The sequence below is a fragment of the Oncorhynchus gorbuscha genome, linkage group LG18 (assembly GCF_021184085.1).
Source record: "Oncorhynchus gorbuscha isolate QuinsamMale2020 ecotype Even-year linkage group LG18, OgorEven_v1.0, whole genome shotgun sequence".
NCBI lineage: Eukaryota > Metazoa > Chordata > Actinopteri > Salmoniformes > Salmonidae > Oncorhynchus > Oncorhynchus gorbuscha.
Window position 1 is genome coordinate 1949810 of NC_060190.1, and position 21011 is coordinate 1970820.

At 45.2% G+C, this 21011-nt stretch overlaps 1 protein-coding gene across 4 annotated transcripts; it reads left to right on the forward strand.

Moving 5' to 3' along the window:
* The first annotated feature begins 6039 nt into the window (after positions 1–6039).
* On the forward strand, positions 6040–16801 carry LOC124002719 (oocyte zinc finger protein XlCOF22-like). Of its 4 annotated transcripts, none has more exons than XM_046310423.1 (5): positions 6040–6653; positions 9285–9529; positions 9712–9741; positions 9885–10044; positions 15367–16801. In XM_046310423.1, exons 1-5 carry the CDS (start codon positions 6293–6295, stop codon positions 16179–16181), a joined length of 1611 nt encoding a protein of 536 aa, XP_046166379.1. In that variant the 5' UTR covers positions 6040–6292; the 3' UTR covers positions 16182–16801. The 4 variants fall into 4 exon arrangements, with proteins under 4 accessions (XP_046166379.1, XP_046166378.1, XP_046166381.1 ...); XM_046310422.1 differs by having other exon boundaries at positions 15364–16800; XM_046310425.1 differs by lacking the exon at positions 9712–9741 and having other exon boundaries at positions 9285–9382; positions 15364–16800.
* The last annotated feature ends 4210 nt before the right edge of the window (positions 16802–21011 follow it).

Genomic DNA, 21011 nt, shown 5'->3' on the forward strand with positions numbered 1-21011 from the left:
GAAAAAAACTGAAATATTTACGACACAACAAACAATAAGATATTTTTTTTAAACTAAACATTAACAATAAAAAGGCACAACTAAAAAGCACCCTGAGGAAAAGAAAAGATAAAAATGTATTTTAAAATCTCTTTTAGAAATGTCCACAGTTTCAGCTCCCCTCAGGTTCTCTGCCAGGCTATTCCAGAGGCTGGGGGTATAGTAACTAAAGGGCTGCCTCTCCATGCCTCTTGGTCCCCCTCAGGTTCTCTAGCAGGCTATACTATACTATTCCAGAGGCTGGGGGCATAATAACTAAAGGCTGCCTCTCCATGCCTCTTGGTCCCCCTCAGGTTCTCTAGCAGGCTATACTATACTATTCCAGAGGCTGGGGGCATAGTAACTAAAGGCTGGGGGCATAGTAACTAAAGGCTGGGGGCATAGTAACTAAAGGCTGCCTCTCCATGCCTTTTGGTCCCCCGCAGGTTCTCTGACAGACTATACTATACTATTCCAGAGTCTGGGGGTATAATAACTAAAGGCTGGGGGCATAGTAACTAAAGGCTGCCTCTCCATGCCTCTTGGTCCCCCTCCGGTTCTCTGGCTGGCTAGTCCAGCGTCTGGGGGCATAGTAACTAAAGGCTGCGTCTCCATGCCTCTTGGTCCCCCTCAGGTTCTCTAGCAGGCTATACTATACTATTCCAGAGTCTGGGGGCATACTAACTAAAGGCTGGGGGCATAGTAACTCAAGGCTGTCTGTCTCTTCAGACAGGAACTGCTTTTCTATTATTGATGACTATTGAATGACCTCTGAAGGTACATTTTAAAGGTATCCCAAACAATAAGGGGATTTGCTGAACCTCTATTATACAGGAAATATTCAGTTATAATGATTTCATCTTAGTTAATAATAAATTGTCGTCCAGTAAATATTGGTATTGGATTAAAATGTCCAAAATGTCCATTTTAATAAATAATCAATTATCTTCCAGTAAACTTTGATTAAAATGTCCAACATCCCCGTCCACATGGAAACTCTATAAGAATTATGTGAAGGCCAACATCCCCGTCCACATGGAAACTCTATAAGAATTATGTGAAGGCCAACATCCCCGTCCACATGGAAACTCTATAAGAATTATGTGAAGGCCAATATCCCCGTCCACATGGAAACTCTATAAGAATTATGTGAAGGCCAACATCCCCGTCCACATGGAAACTCTATAAGAATTATGTGAAGGCCAACATCCCCGTCCACATGGAAACTCTATAAGAATTATGTGACGGCCAATTAGACAATGGGCTGATCGCATTCTTTCAGGGGTTTTTAGTCTCTAAATATCCACTATTTCTAATGAGTCCATAATATATTTGATAATTAATTGGTAATTAATATCATCACACCTTTTGAGTTCCTTTGTCCACATGACAGAACATTATTTCACCAAGCCCATTTCCTTTTTCCCACGCAGCTTCATCTCAGGATGTAGATCGAGTTTCCTGTAAATAATATATGTTATATTCCTTTTTTCAGCCGCATAAAGACTGATCTTTTCCTATAATGTCTTAAACCGTTACAATTCTAACCGGCTGTACTTATTGTAGCCCTTACTGTAACTAGACACTATTCTCAGTCTAAATGGACCATAATTAGTGCTTGTAAAGTTACTGCATTCAGAGGTATTATGACGGTCAAAAATAGAGATTTCAAATGTCTGATGTTTAGAATTCAAGAAACAGGTTCAAGCATCCATTTGTTTGGTTTTGTTTGCCTGTGAGCCAATGCCACAGATGTTAGAACATTTAGTCAAGATATTACGTGTGTAGTAGATCTGTGTAGGTTGATGTGTATGATACTGGGTGTGATTTAGTGAGAGTGTGTACGATGTCTGGATTAGAGTAAGACTATAATGTGTGATGTCTGACATAAAGAATAACCCAGCCAGTTTGCATGGTTGAGTGTCTGTGTGTATAACATGGAGTATAGCCTTAATATTCAGGATGATGATTGTAATCCGTGTCGTATATAAACATCATTAAACTTCATTTTCATAGAAAAACACATCCCATCATTTCCATGGTAATTGACGTTTGATGATGAAAGAGATCTTGCATTACTATAGAGACGGATTCACTACAGTACAAATGTATCCCGTACATTGTGTTATTATTCCCCAACGGCCCTGTTCTGGTGTCTTCCTGCTTGTTGTAAACAGATAAACATGTAGACCAAGACAACGGCCCTGTTCTGATGTCTTCCTGCTTGTTGTAAACACAGATAAACATGTAGACCAAGACAACGGCCCTGTTCTGATGTCTTCCTACTTGTTGTAAACACAGATAAACATGTCGACCAAGACAACGGCCCTGTTCTGGTGTCTTCCTGCTTGTTGTAAACACAGATAAACATGTAGACCAAGACAACGGCCCTGTTCTGGTGTCTTCCTGCTTGTTGTAAACACAGATAAACATGTCGACCAAGACAACGGCCCTGTTCTGATGTCTTCCTGCTTGTTGTAAACACAGATAAACATGTAGACCAAGACAACGGCCCTGTTCTGGTGTCTTCCTGCTTGTTGTAAACACAGATAAACATGTAGACCAAGACAACGGCCCTGTTCTGATGTCTTCCTGCTTGTTGTAAACACAGATAAACATGTAGACCAAGACAACGGCCCTGTTCTGATGTCTTCCTGCTTGTTGTAAACACAGATAAACATGTAGACCAAGACAACGGCCCTGTTCTAATGTCTTCCTGCTTGTTGTAAACACAGATAAACATGTAGACCAAGACAACGGCCCTGTTCTAATGTCTTCCTGCTTGTTGTAAATATAAATCAACATGTAGATAAAGACACAAAAGATAGACAAACAAAAATCTAATTGAATTACAGAGAAGTTCTCGACAATAGAGAGAGACAGATGGAGAGAAGAGAAGCTATTGGGGAATCCTCCACAAGCTACTGAGGAATCATCCACAAGCTACTGAGGAATCATCCACAAGCTACTGGGGAATCCTCCATAAGCTACTTAGGAATCCTCCACAAGCTACTGGGGAATTATCCACAAGCTACTGGGGAATCCTCCATAAGCTACTGAGGAATCCTCCATAAGCTACTGAGGAATCATCCACAAGCTACTGGGGAATCCTCCATAAGCTACTGAGGAATCCTCCATAAGCTACTGAGGAATCCTCCACAAGCTACTGGGGAATCCTCCATAAGCTACTGGGGAATCCTCCATAAGCTACTGGGGAATCCTCCACAAGCTACTGGGGAATTATCCACAAGCTACTGAGGAATCCTCCACAAGCTACTGGGGAATCATCCACAAGCTACTGGGGAATCATCCGCAAGCTACTGGGGAATCCTCCATAAGCTACTGGGGAATCATCCACAAGCTACTGGGGAATCCTCCATAAGCTACTGGGGAATCCTCCATAAGCTACTGGGGAATTATCCACAAGCTACTGGGGAATCCTCCATAAGCTACTGGGGAATCATCCGCAAGCTACTGGGGAATCATCCGCAAGCTACTGGGGAATCATCCGCAAGCTACTGGGGAATCATCCGCAAGCTACTGGGGAATCCTCCACAAGCTACTGGGGAATCCTCCGCAAGCTACTGGGGAATCCTCCACAAGCTACTGAGGAATCCTCCACAAGCTACTGGGGAATCCTCCACAAGCTACTGGGGAATCATCCACAAGCTACTGAGGAATCATCCACAAGCTACTGGGGAATCCTCCACAAGCTACTGAGGAATCCTCCACAAGCTACTGGGGAATCCTCCACAAGCTACTGAGGAATCCTCCACAAGCTACTGGGGAATCATCCACAAGCTACTGGGGAATCCTCCACAAGCCACTGAGGAATCCTCCACAAGCTACTGGGGAATCCTCCACAAGCCACTGAGGAATCCTCCACAAGCTACTGAAGAATGATCCACAAGCCACTGAGGAATCCTCCACAAGCCACTGAGGAATCCTCCACAAGCTACTGAAGAATGATCCACAAGCTACTGAGGAATCCTCCACAAGCCAATGGGGAATCATCCACAAGCTATTGGGGAATCATCCACAAGCCAATGGGGAATCATCCACAAGCTATTGGGGAATCATCCACAAGCTACTGAGGAATCCTCCACAAGCTACTGGGGAATCCTCCACAAGCTACTCAGCGTTAAATGACCTCAACTTACAAGCGCCTGGGAGATGAACACATAGCGCTGAGGAAACCCTCAACATATACAGTCCAACAGGTTCAAAAAGAGGAAGACACATTTCCTTATTTGGAATTATATGTAATGACATTGTTTGCCAGAAAAAAAAAAGAATCCTCCATAAGCTACTGAGGAATCATCCACAAGCTACTGGGGAATCCTCCATAAGCTACTGAGGAATCCTCCATAAGCTACTGAGGAATCCTCCACAAGCTACTGGGGAATCCTCCATAAGCTACTGGGGAATCCTCCATAAGCTACTGGGGAATCCTCCACAAGCTACTGGGGAATTATCCACAAGCTACTGAGGAATCCTCCACAAGCTACTGGGGAATCATCCACAAGCTACTGGGGAATCATCCGCAAGCTACTGGGGAATCCTCCATAAGCTACTGGGGAATCATCCACAAGCTACTGGGGAATCCTCCATAAGCTACTGGGGAATCCTCCATAAGCTACTGGGGAATTATCCACAAGCTACTGGGGAATCCTCCATAAGCTACTGGGGAATCATCCGCAAGCTACTGGGGAATCATCCGCAAGCTACTGGGGAATCCTCCGCAAGCTACTGGGGAATCCTCCACAAGCTACTGGGGAATCCTCCGCAAGCTACTGGGGAATCCTCCACAAGCTACTGAGGAATCCTCCACAAGCTACTGAGGAATCCTCCACAAGCTACTGGGGAATCATCCACAAGCTACTGGGGAATCATCCACAAGCTATTGGGGAATCATCCACAAGCTACTGGGGAATCCTCCACAAGCTACTGAGGAATCCTCCACAAGCTACTGGGGAATCATCCACAAGCTACTGGGGAATCCTCCACAAGCTACTGGGGAATCCTCCACAAGCTACTGAGGAATCCTCCACAAGCTACTGGGGAATCCTCCACAAGCTACTGGGGAATCATCCACAAGCTACTGAGGAATCATCCACAAGCTACTGGGGAATCCTCCACAAGCTACTGAGGAATCCTCCACAAGCTACTGGGGAATCCTCCACAAGCTACTGAGGAATCCTCCACAAGCTACTGGGGAATCATCCACAAGCTACTGGGGAATCCTCCACAAGCCACTGAGGAATCCTCCACAAGCTACTGGGGAATCCTCCACAAGCCACTGAGGAATCCTCCACAAGCTACTGAAGAATGATCCACAAGCCACTGAGGAATCCTCCACAAGCCACTGAGGAATCCTCCACAAGCTACTGAAGAATGATCCACAAGCTACTGAGGAATCCTCCACAAGCCAATGGGGAATCATCCACAAGCTATTGGGGAATCATCCACAAGCCAATGGGGAATCATCCACAAGCTATTGGGGAATCATCCACAAGCTACTGAGGAATCCTCCACAAGCTACTGGGGAATCCTCCACAAGCTACTCAGCGTTAAATGACCTCAACTTACAAGCGCCTGGGAGATGAACACATAGCGCTGAGGAAACCCTCAACATATACAGTCCAACAGGTTCAAAAAGAGGAAGACACATTTCCTTATTTGGAATTATATGTAATGACATTGTTTGCCAGAAAAAAAACCGATGTGGTGAATATTTTTAGAAACTGCGTTACCCACTCCAGTCAGCAGATGGAAGTCTTTCAGGTGATGCTTCTCACGTGACGTATAATGTAGTGGACACACGGGTTTCCACTAGTTACCACAGCCACAATGTCAAATTGGCTATATCGAAAGATTAATGAAAACAAACATTTTATTTTTGGTCTTAATTTAGGGTTCGGCATAAGGTTAGCAATGTGGTTAGAGTTAAGGTTGAAATCTAATTTTAAGAAGATAAATTGTGGGAATGGGTGGGGTTTATGACTTTGTGGTTGTGGTAACTAGTGACGACAGACTGTGTTGGACGCGTCTTTAACAACACCATCTCTGTAGCTTGCTAGCCAACATGAAATACAAACATTGAAGCTCTGTAGGCCATTTTTGTGGAGCAACACGAATCTCGGTGATTTAAACACAGTTTTTTTAACGTATCTACTAGTTCAATTAAACGTGATTTGCTTGCTAAATTTGCACATGTGTTACCGAGCCCAGTATTAGGCTAGTCGCTAATGCTAAGTAGCTAACATCCCTGACCATGAGCTCACTAAGCTACTCTCCTCCTGCTAATGAAGAGGAGATCTGCTGGACGGAGAAAGCAGCTATGGGGATGAACATTGTCGTTAAAGAAGAAGAAGAGGAGGATATTACAGTGATAGGAACGGAAGAAGCTTGTCGAATTAAAACAGAGGAAGAGGAGGAAGGGATAGAGGTTGTCACGGTGGAAGAAGAGGTAGAAGCTTTCAGAATAAAAAAGGAGATGGCTTCCTCTATCACATTGAAAGAAGAAGAGCCTTTTGGAGTGAAGGAGGAGTCAATAACATTGAAAGAAGAGAAGAAAGAAGAAGAGAAACCTTTTGTGGAGAAAGAGGAGGAGACAGAAGATCCAGTTAACACTGGTGAGTAATTGTCTTAAAAACAGGGGGAGAACTATGCAGTTGTTGAACTGGTGTGTTTTTAAATTGTTTAAAAAATATATACATGTGTCAGTACACTGAAGATAACCAGTAAAAAAAAACATTGATTTAAAGCATCAACTCCAATGTAATCGTGCCATGATAACATTCAATACACCCCACCATACATGTCTGGGGTGCAATCTTAAAGTAGCAAAAAAAATAAAAAATCAAGATTTCGATCACAGACGTATTGTTTGTTGTTGTTGTCATTATTGGGCTTATGACGTCATATCAAAAATAGTACTTAAAAAAGTGTGTTTATTTATTTTCCTTTAGTTTGTATTCAGAGTTCGCTCATCTATTGCTCTCCGACCGAAGGTCCTAGGATGATAAGTGATATGTTTGGAATCAGATGAGGGAGCAAACTATAACCTATGTTTTTACATTTACATTACATTTAAGTCATTTAGCAGACGCTCTTATCCAGAGCGACTTACAAATTGGTGCATTCACCTTATGACATCCAGTGGAACAACCACTTTACAATAGTGCATCTAAATATTTTAAGGGGGGCTCTACAGTGAGGGGGTGAGAAGGATTACTTTATCCTATCCTAGGTATCCCTTAAAGAGGTGGGGTTTCAGGTGTCTCCGGAAGGTGGTGATTGACTCCGCTGTCCTGGCGTCGTGAGGGAGTTTGTTCCACCATTGGGGAGCCAGAGCAGCGAACAGTTTTGACTGAGCTGAGCGGGAACTGTACTTCCTCAGTGGTAGGGAGGCAAGCAGGCCAGAGGTGGATGAACGCAGTGCCCTTATTTGGGTGTAGGGCCTGATCAGAGCCTGGAGGTACTGAGGTGCCGTTTTATCACAGCTCCGTAGGCAAGCACCATGGTCTTGTAGCGGATGCGAGCTTCAACTGGAAGCCAGTGGAGAGACGGAGGAGCGGGAGTGACGTGAGAGAACTTGGGAAGGTTGAACACTAGACGGGCTGCGGCGTTCTGGATGAGTTGTAGGGGTTTAATGGCACAGGCAGGGAGCCCAGCCAACAGCGAGTTGCAGTAATCCAGACGGGAGATGACAAGTGCCTGGATTAGGACCTGCGCCGCTTCCTGTGTGAGGCAGGGTCGTACTCTGCGGATGTTGTAGAGCATGAACCTACAGGAACGGGCCACCGCCTTGATGTTAGTTGAGAACGACAGTTTGTTGTCCAGGATCACGCCAAGGTTCTTAGCGCTCTGGGAGGAGGACACAATGGAGTTGTCAACCGTGATGGCGAGATCATGGAACGGGCAGTCCTTCCCCGGGAGGAAGAGCAGCTCCGTCTTGCCGAGTTCAGCTTGAGGTGGTGATCCGTCATCCACACTGATATGTCTGCCAGACATGCAGAGATGCGATTCGCCACCTGGTCATCAGAAGGGGGAAAGGAGAAGATTAATTGTGTGTCGTCTGCATAGCAATGATAGGAGAGACCATGTGAGGTTATGACAGAGCCAAGTGACTTGGTGTATAGCGAGAATAGGAGAGGGCCTAGAACAGAGCCCTGGGGGACACCAGTGGTGAGAGCGCGTGGTGAGGAGACAGATTCTCGCCACGCCACCTGGTAGGAGCGACCTGTCAGGTAGGACGCAATCAAGCGTGGGCCGCGCCGGAGATGCCCAACTCGGAGAGGGTGGAGAGGAGGATCTGATGGTTCACAGTATCGAAGGCAGCCGATAGGTCTAGAAGGATGAGAGCAGAGGAGAGAGAGTTAGCTTTAGCGGTGCGGAGCGCCTCCGTGATACAGAGAAGAGCAGTCTCAGTTGAATGACTAGTCTTGAAACCTGACTGATTTGGATCAAGAAGGTCATTCTGAGAGAGATAGCGGGAGAGCTGACCAAGGACGGCACGTTCAAGAGTTTTGGAGAGAAAAGAAAGAAGGGATACTGGTCTGTAGTTTTTGACATCGGAGGGATCGAGTGTAGGTTTTTTCAGAAGGGGTGCAACTCTCGCTCTCTTGAAGACGGAAGGGACGTAGCCAGCGGTCAGGGATAAGTTGATGAGCGAGGTGAGGTAAGGGAGAAGGTCTCCGGAAATGGTCTGGAGAAGAGAGGAGGGGATAGGGTCGAGCGGGCAGGTTGTTGGGCGGCCGGCCGTCTCTCACAAGACGCGAGATTTCATCTGGAGAGAGAGGGGAGAAAGAGGTCAGAGCACAGGGTAGGGCAGTGTGAGCAGAACCAGCGGTGTTGTTTGACTTAGCAAACGAGGATCGGATGTCGTCGATCTTCTTTTCAAAATGGTTGACGAAGTCATCTGCAGAGAGGGAGGAGGGGGGGAGGGGGAGGAGGATTCAGGAGGGAGGAGAATGTGGCAAAGAGCTTCCTAGGGTTAGAGGCAGGTGCTTGGAATTTAGAGTGGTAGAAAGTGGCTTTAGCAGCAGAGACAGAGGAGGAAAATGTAGAGAGGAGGGAGTGAAAGGATGCCAGGTCCGCAGGGAGGCGAGTTTTCCTCCATTTCCGCTCGTACTATTTACCAATAGTATGTTTGATAATCAGATGAGGGAGGAAGCTATAACCTATGTTTTTACCGGAATCAGATGAGGGAGCAAACTATAACCTATGTTTTTACCTCTAGTCAAACTCTTTTCCCTTTACAGATCCCAAAACGAGGCAATATGCAGTTTCCTGGCCCTCCCAGGGCTCTACAGTGACGGAGGACATCAGAAAGACACAGGAAGAATCTAATGTGACACCCGTGAGTCCCAGACAGTTTGGTGGTGATGACGATGCTATTCACTGCGACAAAGAATGTGACCTGAAAGACAAGGATTGGTTTCCTAGCAACAGGCTGAAGGCGGAGTCGGCTCCAGAGAGCCACACCCCAGAGCAGAGGGGGAGTTGTGTGAGTACATCCCAGTCACAAAGGGTTTCTGGTTCTCAACATTCCTTCCTTAATTCCTGGACCTCCTCCTATAAATCCATTGGAGGAGAACATCTGAGGTTCATCCAAATACTGATATATGTAAATGTTTTTGGCAAATACAGATGATTCTGATTGGACTTTCTCCTCCACAACATTTATAGCAGGAGGTCCAGAGAATGAGAGGAATCAAGGTAGGTGTGTTTCTGATCTGAGGTTCCTCCTCTTGGACTTTCTCCTCCACAACATTTATAGCAGGAGGTCCAGAGAATGAGAGGAATCAAGGTAGGAGAGTGTTTCCCACCCTAAGTTGATTGTTTATTTTTGTGGTTTCCAGGACATGTCTTTCCCTCTCCCAGAGTCCCCAGGTCGTGCCTCTCCCACTGTTGCCTTACTGTGGGGTCTGAAGAGGGTGTCAGTGCGGCTGGTCGACTGCAGGAAAACACCGGGTCTGAGTGGAACTGTGAGAGGAGAAGAAGAGGGAGATTCAGATTCAAGTAAGAACAGTGGTGTGTGGATGAGACTGTTGTATAGCAAGCAGCTCATTAGTTCTGTGGTCAGTGTATTCACTGTTGTAGAGCAGCTCATTAGTTCTGTGGTCAGTGTATTCACTGTTGTATAGCAGCTCATTAGTTCTGTGGTCAGTGTATTCACTGTTGTAGAGCAGCTCATTAGTTCTGTGGTCAGTGTGTTCACTGTTGTAGAGCAGCTCATTAGTTCTGTGGTCAGTGTATTCACTGTTGTAGAGCAGCTCATTAGTTCTGTGGTCAGTGTATTCACTGTTGTAGAGCAGCTCATTAGTTCTGTGGTCAGTGTATTCACTGTTGTAGAGCAGCTCATTAGTTCTGTGGTCATGTATTCACTGTTGGAGCAGCTCATTAGTTCTGTGGTCAGTATTCACTGTTGTAGAGCAGCTCATTAGTTCTGTGGTCAGTGTATTCACTGTTGTAGAGCAGCTCATTAGTTCTGTGGTCAGTGTATTCACTGTTGTAGAGCAGCTCATTAGTTCTGTGGTCAATTCACTGTTGGAGCAGCTCATTAGTTCTGTGGTCGGTGTATTCACTGTTGTAGAGCAGCTCATTAGTTCTGTGGTCAGTGTATTCACTGTTGTAGAGCAGCTCATTAGTTCTGTGGTCAGTGTATTCACTGTTGTAGAGCAGCTCATTAGTTCTGTGGTCGGTGTATTCACTGTTGTAGAGCAGCTCATTAGTTCTGTGGTCAGTGTATTCACTGTTGTAGAGCAGCTCATTAGTTCTGTGGTCAGTGTATTCACTGTTGTAGAGCAGCTCATTAGTTCTGTGGTCAGTGTATTCACTGTTCTAGAGCAGCTCATTAGTTCTGTGGTCAGTGTATTCACTGTTGTAGAGCAGCTCATTAGTTCTGTGGTCAGTGTATTCACTGTTCTAGAGCAGCTCATTAGTTCTGTGGTCAGTGTATTCACTGTTGTAGAGCAGCTCATTAGTTCTGTGGTCAGTGTATTCACTGTTCTAGAGCAGCTCATTAGTTCTGTGGTCAGTGTATTCACTGTTGTAGAGCAGCTCATTAGTTCTGTGGTCAGTGTATTCACTGTTGTAGAGCAGCTCATTAGTTCTGTGGTCGGTGTATTCACTGTTGTAGAGCAGCTCATTAGTTCTGTGGTCAGTGTATTCACTGTTGTAGAGCAGCTCATTAGTTCTGTGGTCACTGTTATATAGCAGCTCATTCGTTCTGTGGTCACTGTTATAGAGCAGCTCATTCGTTCTGTGGTCAGTGTATTCACTGTCGTAGAGCAGCTCATTAGTTCTGTGGTCAGTGTCTCTAGGTACAATGTTTAAGAACCTACAGGACGGTTGGTCTCCAGGTACAATGTTTAAGAACCTACTGGACGGTAGGTCTCCAGGTACAATGTTTAAGAACCTACAGGACGGTTGGTCTCCAGGTACAATGTTTGAGAACCTACTGGACGGTAGATCTCCAGGTACAATGTTTGAGAACCGTGGGGTTTATGTAAAACAGGGAAGATCCCAATTGCATATTCTTTGTGTCCTCTGTCTCTCATCCAATGTGTGTTTTGAGAAGGAGATGAGCAGAGGTGACGTGAGGAGTATGTAATTGAGATCTTCCCACAGAATCCTCCTCATTACTTTCATAAGACTTCATAAGACTTTCTGTACAGCACTTTGAGATATCAGCTGATGTACGAAGGGCTATATAAATAAATTTGATTTGATTTGATTACTCCATGTGCTGACTGGGACCTGGGAGGCAGCCCAGTTCCAAAACTTCACCAGGTTGTAAAACAAGCCTCGCTGGGCTCCAGATGAATCGAATCCCCTCATTGGACAGAACGGGTGTTCCCATTCAAGACGATGATGTCATAATGGGTGTACTGTCGGCCGTTGCGAGTGCACCCATTGGAGCAAAGCATTGACTAAAAGCAGGAAGTGTTCCCATCAGGCTGTGCTGTGATTTGTTGAATCAACTCAACTGACATTACAATAAATACATTCCATTGCATGAGCCACATCCGTCATCTGAATGAACATTCTACATTACCATGGAAATGATCGTATCACGTACGGCAAGAGGTGCCGATGTGTGAAGCCTGGAACCAACAGGACCCTGAACAGCTCCCCCCGAGCCATAAGACTGATAAAGAGTTCACCAAATGGCTACCTGGATGATCTGCATGAACTTTGACTCACATCAACATACGCTGCTGCTACTGTTTCTCATCTGTCACTTTATTCCTAGTTATATGTACATATCTACCTCCATTACCCCGTACCCCTACACATCAACTCAGTACTGGTACTCTGTGTATACAGCCATGTTATTACCTAGTACCCCTACACATCAACTCAGTACTGGTACTCTGTGTAAACAGTCATGTTATTACCTAGTACCCCTACACATCAACTCAGTACTGGTACTCTGTGTATACAGCCATGTTATTACCTAGTACCCCTACACATCAACTCAGTACTGGTACTCTGTGTATACAGCCATGTTATTACCTAGTACCCCTACACATCAACTCAGTACTGGTACTCTGTGTATACAGTCATGTTATTACCTAGTACCCCTACACATCAACTACCTCGTACCCCTACACATCAACTACCTCGTACCTCTACACATCAACTACCTAGTACCCCTACACATCAACTCCTAACTACACATCAGTACCTAGTACCCTACACATCAACTACCTAGTACCCCTACACATCATCAACTACCTACCTCGTACCCCTACACATCAACTACCTCGTACCCCTACACATCAACTACCTAGTACCCCTACACATCAACTACCTAGTACCCCTACACATCAACTACCTCGTACCCCTACACATCAACTACCTAGTACCCCTACACATCAACTACCTAGTACCCCTACACATCAACTACCTAGTACCCCTACACATCAACTACCTAGTACCCCTACACATCAACTACCTCGTACCCCTACACATCAACTACCTCGTACCCCTACACATCAACTACCTCGTACCCCTACACATCAACTACCTCGTACCCCTACACATCAACTACCTCGTACCCCTACACATCAACTACCTCGTACCCCTACACATCAACTACCCCTACACATCAACTACCTCGTACCCCTACACATCAACTACCTCGTACCCCTACACATCAACTACCTCGTACCCCTACACATCAACTACCTCGTACCCCTACACATCAACTACCTCGTACCTCTACACATCAACTACCTAGTACCCCTACACATCAACTACCTAGTACCCCTACACATCAACTACCTCGTACCCCTACACATCAACTACCTCGTACCCCTACACATCAACTACCTCATACCTCGTATTCTGAAATATTTTCACAATCCAAAAACAAAAAAAACAAAAAAAAGCAAAAACAAGTGCAGTATTTATAATCTAACTTATTTTTTTTTTTAATCAAAAACAACAAAACCGAGTAGCCAAGTGTTTCCAGCATTCAGAAAATCTACACTGGATTTGCTTACCAAGACAACATTGAATCTTCCTGAATGGCGTAGTTTCAGTTTTGACTTAAATCGGATTGAAAATCTGTGGTAAGATTTTTAAAATGGCTGTTTAGCAATGATCAACAACCAGCTTGACCGACTTACCCAGAAAAACTCACAGCTGTAATCGCTGCCAAAAGGGTGATTTTAACATATATTGCCTCGGGGAGTTGGAAATATTATGTAAATGGGATATTTCTGTATTTCATTATCAATCAATATGCAAAAAATGTCTAAAAACACCTTTTCACTTTGTCATTATAGGGTATTGTGATGTCATTACGGGGTATTGTGATGTCATTACGGGGTATTGTGATGTCATTACGGGGTATTGTGATGTCATTACGGGGTATTGTGTGTGGATGAATTAGAATGTTTTATTTAATACATTTTGTATTCAGGCTGTAACACAACAACATGTGGAACAAGTCAAGGGGTGTGAATACTTTCTGAAGGGACTGTACCCAATGTCAGATGAACTCGTGGATCCATTTTGTCTGTCTCTGCCGTGCACTATGAAGGATGTTACAGCTAGTTTCACTAGCCAACGCTAACTAGCATCCGCTAGCATACCTGTAGACTGCCGTGCACTATGAAGGATGTTACAGCTAGTTTCACTAGCCAACGCTAACTAGCATCCGCTAGCATACCTGTAGACTGCCGTGCACTATGAAGGATGTTACAGCTAGTTTCACTAGCCAACGCTAACTAGCATCCGCTAGCATACCTGTAGACTGCCGTGCACTATGAAGGATGTTACAGCTAGTTTCAGTTTCACAGGACAATGCTAACTAGCATCCGCTAGCATACCTGTAGACTGCCGTGCAGTATGAAGGATGTTACAGGTAGCATCCGCTTCCTGTAGACTGCCGTGCACTATGAAGGATGTTACAGGTAGTTTCACAGGACAACGCTAACTAGCATCCGCTAGCATACCTGTAGACTGCCGTGCACTATGAAGGAAGTTACAGGTAGTTTCACAGGACAATGCTAACTAGCATCCGCTAGCATACCTGTAGACTGCCGTGCACTATGAAGGATGTTACAGCTAGTTTCACTAGCCAACGCTAACTAGCATCCGCTAGCATACCTGTAGACTGCCGTGCACTATGAAGGATGTTAGAGGTAGTTTCACAGGACAATGCTAACTAGCATCCGCTAGCATACCTGTAGACTGCCGTGCAGTATGAAGGAAGTTACAGGTAGTTTCACAGGACAATGCTAACTAGCATCCGCTAGCATACCTGTAGACTGCCGTGCACTATGAAGGATGTTACAGCTAGTTTCACTAGCCAACGCTAACTAGCATCCGCTAGCATACCTGTAGACTGCCGTGCAGTATGAAGGAAGTTACAGGTAGTTTCACAGGACAATGCTAACTAGCATCCGCTAGCATACCTGTAGACTGCCGTGCACTATGAAGGATGTTACAGGTAGTTTCACAGGACAACGCTAACTAGCATCCGCTAGCATACCTGTAGACTTTCAGTCATTGCGCTAACACGAGTTGCCAGAATCTCGCAGTATCCGTTTAAAGCCACAGTGTAAGATGTGTTTACCATCAGTGGGCCAACAACAAAACATTATGAACAATGGATCAAATGCAGCCTATGACATTGATTTAAATACTGTAGTCCTCAATTTCTATGATTATAGTGCTCGGCTATAAGACTTTTTAAAATGTTTGAAAACTGGCCTCAGGTTAGTGAGGGATGTGGTTAGGATTCAACCTCATAGGAAGACAGATGTTTCATGTGGAGGTTTCATTCAGGTCTCTCTTTTAAATACACATACTGTTTTTCTTTAGCAGGTGAAAGACCAGACTCAGAGGAACCAGAGCCAGAGACATCCAAACCAGTAAGACGACACCACTGCTCCCAGTGTGGAAAGAGTTTTACCCGGTTAGGGTCCTTGAAAAGACATGAAGGAATACACGCAGGAGAGGAGACTTACCACTGCTCCCAGTGTGGAAAGAGTTTTACCAGGTTATTTAGCCTGAAACGACATGAGATGATACACACAGGAGAAAAGCCTTTCCACTGCTCCCAGTGTGGAAAGAGTTTTACCAGGTTATGGCACCTGCAAATGGATGAGAGAAGGCACAGAGGAGAGAAGCCTTTCCGCTGCTCCGATTGTGGAAAGAGTTTTACCCAATTAGGGAGCCTGAAAGAACATGAGAGAATGCACACAGGAGAAAAGCCCTTCCACTGCTCCCTTTGCGGAAAGCGTTTTACCCATTTAGGAAGCCTGAAAGGACATGAGAGCATGCACAGAGGAGAAAAGCCCTTCCACTGCTCACATTGTGGAAAGCGTTTTACCCGGTTGGGGCACCTGAAAGCACATGAGAGAATTCACACAGGAGAAAAGCCCTTCCACTGCTCCCTGTGTGGGAAGAGTTTTAATCAGTTAGGGGGCCTGACAAAACATAAGATATTACACAAAGGAGAGAAGAATTTCCACTGCTCTCTGTGTGGAAAGAGTTTTATCCAGTTATGGGGCCTGAAAACACACGAGTGGACACACATAAAAGAGAAGCCTCACCCCTGTTCCCAGTGTGGAAAGAGTTTCTCACAGTCAAGATACCTGAAAAAACATGAGCTGACACACTCCGCGGAGAAGCCTTGAAAGAATCCACATTGCAGAGAAATATATATTGGAAAGATATTTACCTAGTTAGGGAACCTGAAAGACCACGAGGTAACAGACACATGGGGAAACACCTTACCACTGCTCTCAGTGTGGAAAGAGAGATGTAACTCATTAATTAACTGATGTATTTAACACACACAGTGCTCCAACACTTGTCTCATTTCATTTTTCACTGACTGTTTATTTGTTTATATCACACGAAATCAAATTGTACAAAGTGAACTCAATGTTGTTTTTTAACATGAATTGGACATAGTGAGTATATCTGTTTCAGTATAGAGTAGGTCAGTTATAATGCTTTTTAATTCAATTATATATATGCCATTTAGCAGACGCTTTTATCCAAAGCGACTTACAGTCATGTGTGCATACATTCTACGTATGGGTGGTCCCGGGGATCGAACCCACTACCCTGGCGTTACAAGCGCCATGCTCTACCAACTGAGCTACACAGGACCACAAAGAACTCTGTCTTTGTGTATTTTCTCTGTGTGTTAATCAAGTGCTGTCTATTTACATGTGATATATTTCCTCTTGTGTTTGCATTGTGTATGTGTGTGTGAAAAAATAAACAAATGTACAGACTGAGAAAAACGTACGAATCTAATTCCAACAGTATTTATTCATAATGTACATATTAATATTGAGAGGGATGTACTGCAAGGCAGGATCAATAAGGGCTAGCCATCTAAACTTTTATAAAGAACCAGAAACAACTATGGACTTAGATATGCGTTATTCAGACCACGCCCATTTCTAGCGTCCCCTTTCAAAATAATAAAAGGTTTCTGGCTAACTCATCGATCCTGCTGTTGTTGTATAACACTCAGGTCTAAGTCTGCCTAGAGGAAAACAGGACAGGTCCTGGCGTTCCACCACCCTAGGTGAGACGAATACCCCCCCCCCACACAGATATGCGTTTTTCAGTACAAAATAATAAAAGGTATCTGGCTAACTCATCGATCCTGCTGTTGTTGTATAACACTCAGGTCTGCCTAGAGGAAAACAGGACAGGTCTCCACCACCCTAGGAGAGACTAATACCCCCCACACACACACCGTTCCACCACCCTAGGAGAGACTAATACCCCCCCCCACACACACACCGTACCACCACCCTAGGAGAGACTAATACCACCCCCCCACACACACACACACACACACACACACACACACACACACACACCGTTCCACCACCCTTAATGAGACAATAAATAACACCCCCCCCCCTCGCACATGCTCCTTAATATCGTCCTGTCCAATTCAGGAGTACCAGTGCGCCTATAAAAAAATATCACCCAGATAAATACTTTTTGTAATGATAAAGCTTCGCTGTGCTGTTGTTTCCTGAGTACAGTTTCGTTAGCGTCGTGCTAGCACCATTACTACAGCGAAAACTGCTCATTTCTAAACCAAACAGGATTTTTTTTTTTTATTCCTGTCACGTATTGGGGGGCGCATTTTCCATTCATAAACCACGTCGCTTGCTGTTCTAAAACTCCTCGCGGGCTGTTAACCTTTTTATTTTACATGTTGTTCAGTCATGTTTGTTACCTCATGAGCCAGGTAGATAACAACCTGTTAACGTTATTAATACATTCAAACATTTGGGGGCACAGAAAGACTGGAAACGGGAAAGCTTCTTCAGGAGATCATAGCAATGAATGACAGATCTCTTAGTCGTCACAAACGTTCTGAAAGAGACCGTGTTCTATGTTCCGCATCTCAATAGGAAATGGTGCTTTTACATCGTGTAAAAACCTAATATTACACAAATTACTAATTTGTCCCAATATTTTTGGTATTTCTAATAAACTAGTTTCTAGGGCACAGCATGTGCTTCAGAAGTAGCTCGACATCATATAAGCTATATCTCAATTGATAAAAATAAAACAAATCTGTAAAACATGCAGTTATATTGGCGTTATTAGTCCTGAACTCTATACTATGAATTAGGTTTGAGGAATTAGAATCGAAGTATCTTAGTGGTTAACTCTGAGTTCAACTCGAGATAACCAGTCACACGAAGGTGGCTCACCTTTAAGCCAGGTAAGTTTCTATTGTAAGGAATCCTTCAGAACTAACCTGGTCTGGGGCAGGCTAACTCAGAACTAACCTGGTCTGGGGCAGGCTAACTCAGAACTAACCTGGTCTGGGGCAGGCTAACTCAGAACTAACCTGGTCTGGGGCAGGCTAACTCAGAACTAACCTGGTCTGGGGCAGGCTAACTCAGGACTAACCTGGTCTGGGGCAGGCTAACTCAGAACTAACCTGGTCTGGGGCAGGCTAACTCAGAACTAACCTGGTCTGGGGCAGGCTAACTCAGGACTAACCTGGTCTGGGGCAGGCTAACTCAGGACTAACCTGGTCTGGGGCAGGCTAACTCAGGACTAACCTGGTCTGGGGCAGGCTAACTCAGGACTAACCTGGTCTGGGGCAGGCTAACTCAGGACTAACCTGGTCTGGGGCAGGCTAACTCAGAACTAACCTGGTCTGGGGCAGGCTAACTCAGGACTAACCTGGTCTGGGGCAGGCTAACTCAGGACTAACCTGGTCTGGGGCAGGCTAACTCAGGACTAACCTGGTCTGGGGCAGGTCTGAGCTGCAGGACCAATGAAAATCAGTTTTCCTTCCTCTTTCAAATCAAATCAAAATTTATATAGCCCTTCGTACATCAGCTGTATCTCAAAAGTGCTGTACAGAAACCCAGCCTAAAACCCCAAACAGCAAACAATGCAGGTGTAAAAGCACGTTGAGGAAAAACTCCCTAGAAAGGCCAAAACCTCAAGAAACCTAGAGAGGAACCGGGCTATGTGGGGTGGCCAGTCCTCTTCTGGCTGTGCAGGGTAGAGATTATAACAGAACATGACCAGATTGCGTCATTGTCCCATTTAATTTGAGGAAGATTGATATAAATAATTAACAAATCAAATTGTGTTCAGTATTTTAATATTTAAAAAATTATCACATTGCATGTTGTTTTCACACACAGTAAAACTTTAGTATGAATAAATAACTTATTTTATCGGTAGGAGTGGTGAAAAAGGTGCTTGTGCATTGATAAAGCACACCAAAGATCACATTAATGACAAGTAATAATGTAATAAAATAGAGATGCCTACTTCACACCAGCCTGCTGAGTTTGCAAGATAACTATTCCTTCATTTGGATTTCAGCACAAATTAAAGATGTGATTCTGCCCTGACAAACAGAGGTTGCAGTTTGGAAACTGCAGTAATTACAGTCCACGGTGTTATTTTGGATGCATTATTTGCTGTCTACTGCAGTTATAATACACTCTTACTGCAATACCTTTTGGTAAGGGTGACTCCACCATGGATTGATGGGTCGGCATTGTCTGTCGGTGTTCCACTAGCCATGTGCGACATAGACACTTATACAAGCAGAACAGGTTTGAATAAGCAGCGGGTGCACTATCACTTACAAACTATAACAGGCTTGATCAGGAATCAAGGTAAGACCCCGATGCAGACTGTCGAAGTAACAATGTTTATCGTAACAACAGGGGCAGGCAAAGACAGGTCAAGGCAGGCAGGGGTCGATAATCCAGGGTAAGGCGAAGGTACAGGACGGCAGGGTCAGGGACAGGCAGAGTTCAGTAATCAAGAGGTGGAGCAAAGGTACAGGACGGCAGGCTGGCTGGCTCAGAGACAGGCAGAGTTCAGTAATCAAGAGGTGGAGCAAAGGTACAGGACGGCAGGCTGGCTGGCTCAGGGACAGGCAGAGTTCAGTAATCAAGAGGTGGAGCAGAGGTACAGGACGGCAGGCTGGCTGGCTCAGGGACAGGCAGAGTTCAGTAAACAAGAGGTGGAGCAAAGGTACAGGACGGCAGGCAGAGAGGTCAGGTAGGAGGTTACAGGACGGCAGGCAGAGAGGTCAGGTAGGAGGTTACAGGACGGCAGGCAGAGAGGTCAGGTAGGAGGTTACAGGACGGCAGGCAGAGAGGTCAGGTAGGAGGTACAGGACGGGTTGGCAGGACAGGCAGAGTTCAGAGGTGGAGCAGGTCAAAACAGGAGGTTACAGGACGGCAGGCAGAGAGGTCAGGTAGGAGGTTACAGGACGGCAGGCAGAGAGGTCAGGTAGGAGGTTACAGGACGGCAGGCAGAGAGGTCAGGTAGGAGGTTACAGGACGGCAGGCAGAGAGGTCAGGTAGGAGGTTACAGGACAGCAGGCAGAGAGGTCAGGTAGGAGGTTACAGGACAGCAGGTAGAGAGGTCAGGTAGGAGGTTACAGGACGGCGGGCAGAGAGGTCAGGTAGGAGGTTACAGGACCAGGACAGGCAAAGGGCAAAAAACAGGAGGACGAGGAAAGAGAGGCTGGGAAACAACAAGAGGAACTGGCAACAAACAGACAGAGAACACAGGTATAAATACACAGGGGATAATTGGGAAGATGGGTGACACCTGGAGGGGGGTGGAGACAAGGACAGGTAAAACAGATCAGGGCGTGTCTGGCTTGAGTAAGCAGCGAGTGCAGTATCAATATCCACCGTCATAATACGGATATAGCCTGAGCTAGAATGTGAAGCTAACTGAAGCTAGCTGGCTTCATACAGTAACCCTGAGTACTGAAGCTAGCTGGTTTCATACAGTAACCCTGAGTAGATCAAGCTTGCTTCATAGTATACCCCTCAGATTCTGACAAAGGCTTAAGACGGTTTTGGGGGGTATTTAAGCTCTGAAGATCCATTCCCCAAGTTCATAAGTCGTTATCTTGAACTTGTTCACAAAAAAACGTAGCGGGAAACACAGAAGTATTTCCTTCTACTCCGCTAGGATCAGCTCGT

Coding starts and splice junctions, on each gene's coding strand:
- LOC124002719 (XM_046310422.1), top strand. CDS start 6,293: ATGAGCTCACTAAGCTACTCTCCTCCTGCTAATGAAGAGGAGATCTGC. Junction 6,654..9,284: donor AGAAGATCCAGTTAACACTG/GTGAGTAATTGT, acceptor TTCCCTTTACAG/ATCCCAAAACGAGGCAATAT. Junction 9,742..9,884: donor AGAGAATGAGAGGAATCAAG/GTAGGTGTGTTT, acceptor TGTGGTTTCCAG/GACATGTCTTTCCCTCTCCC.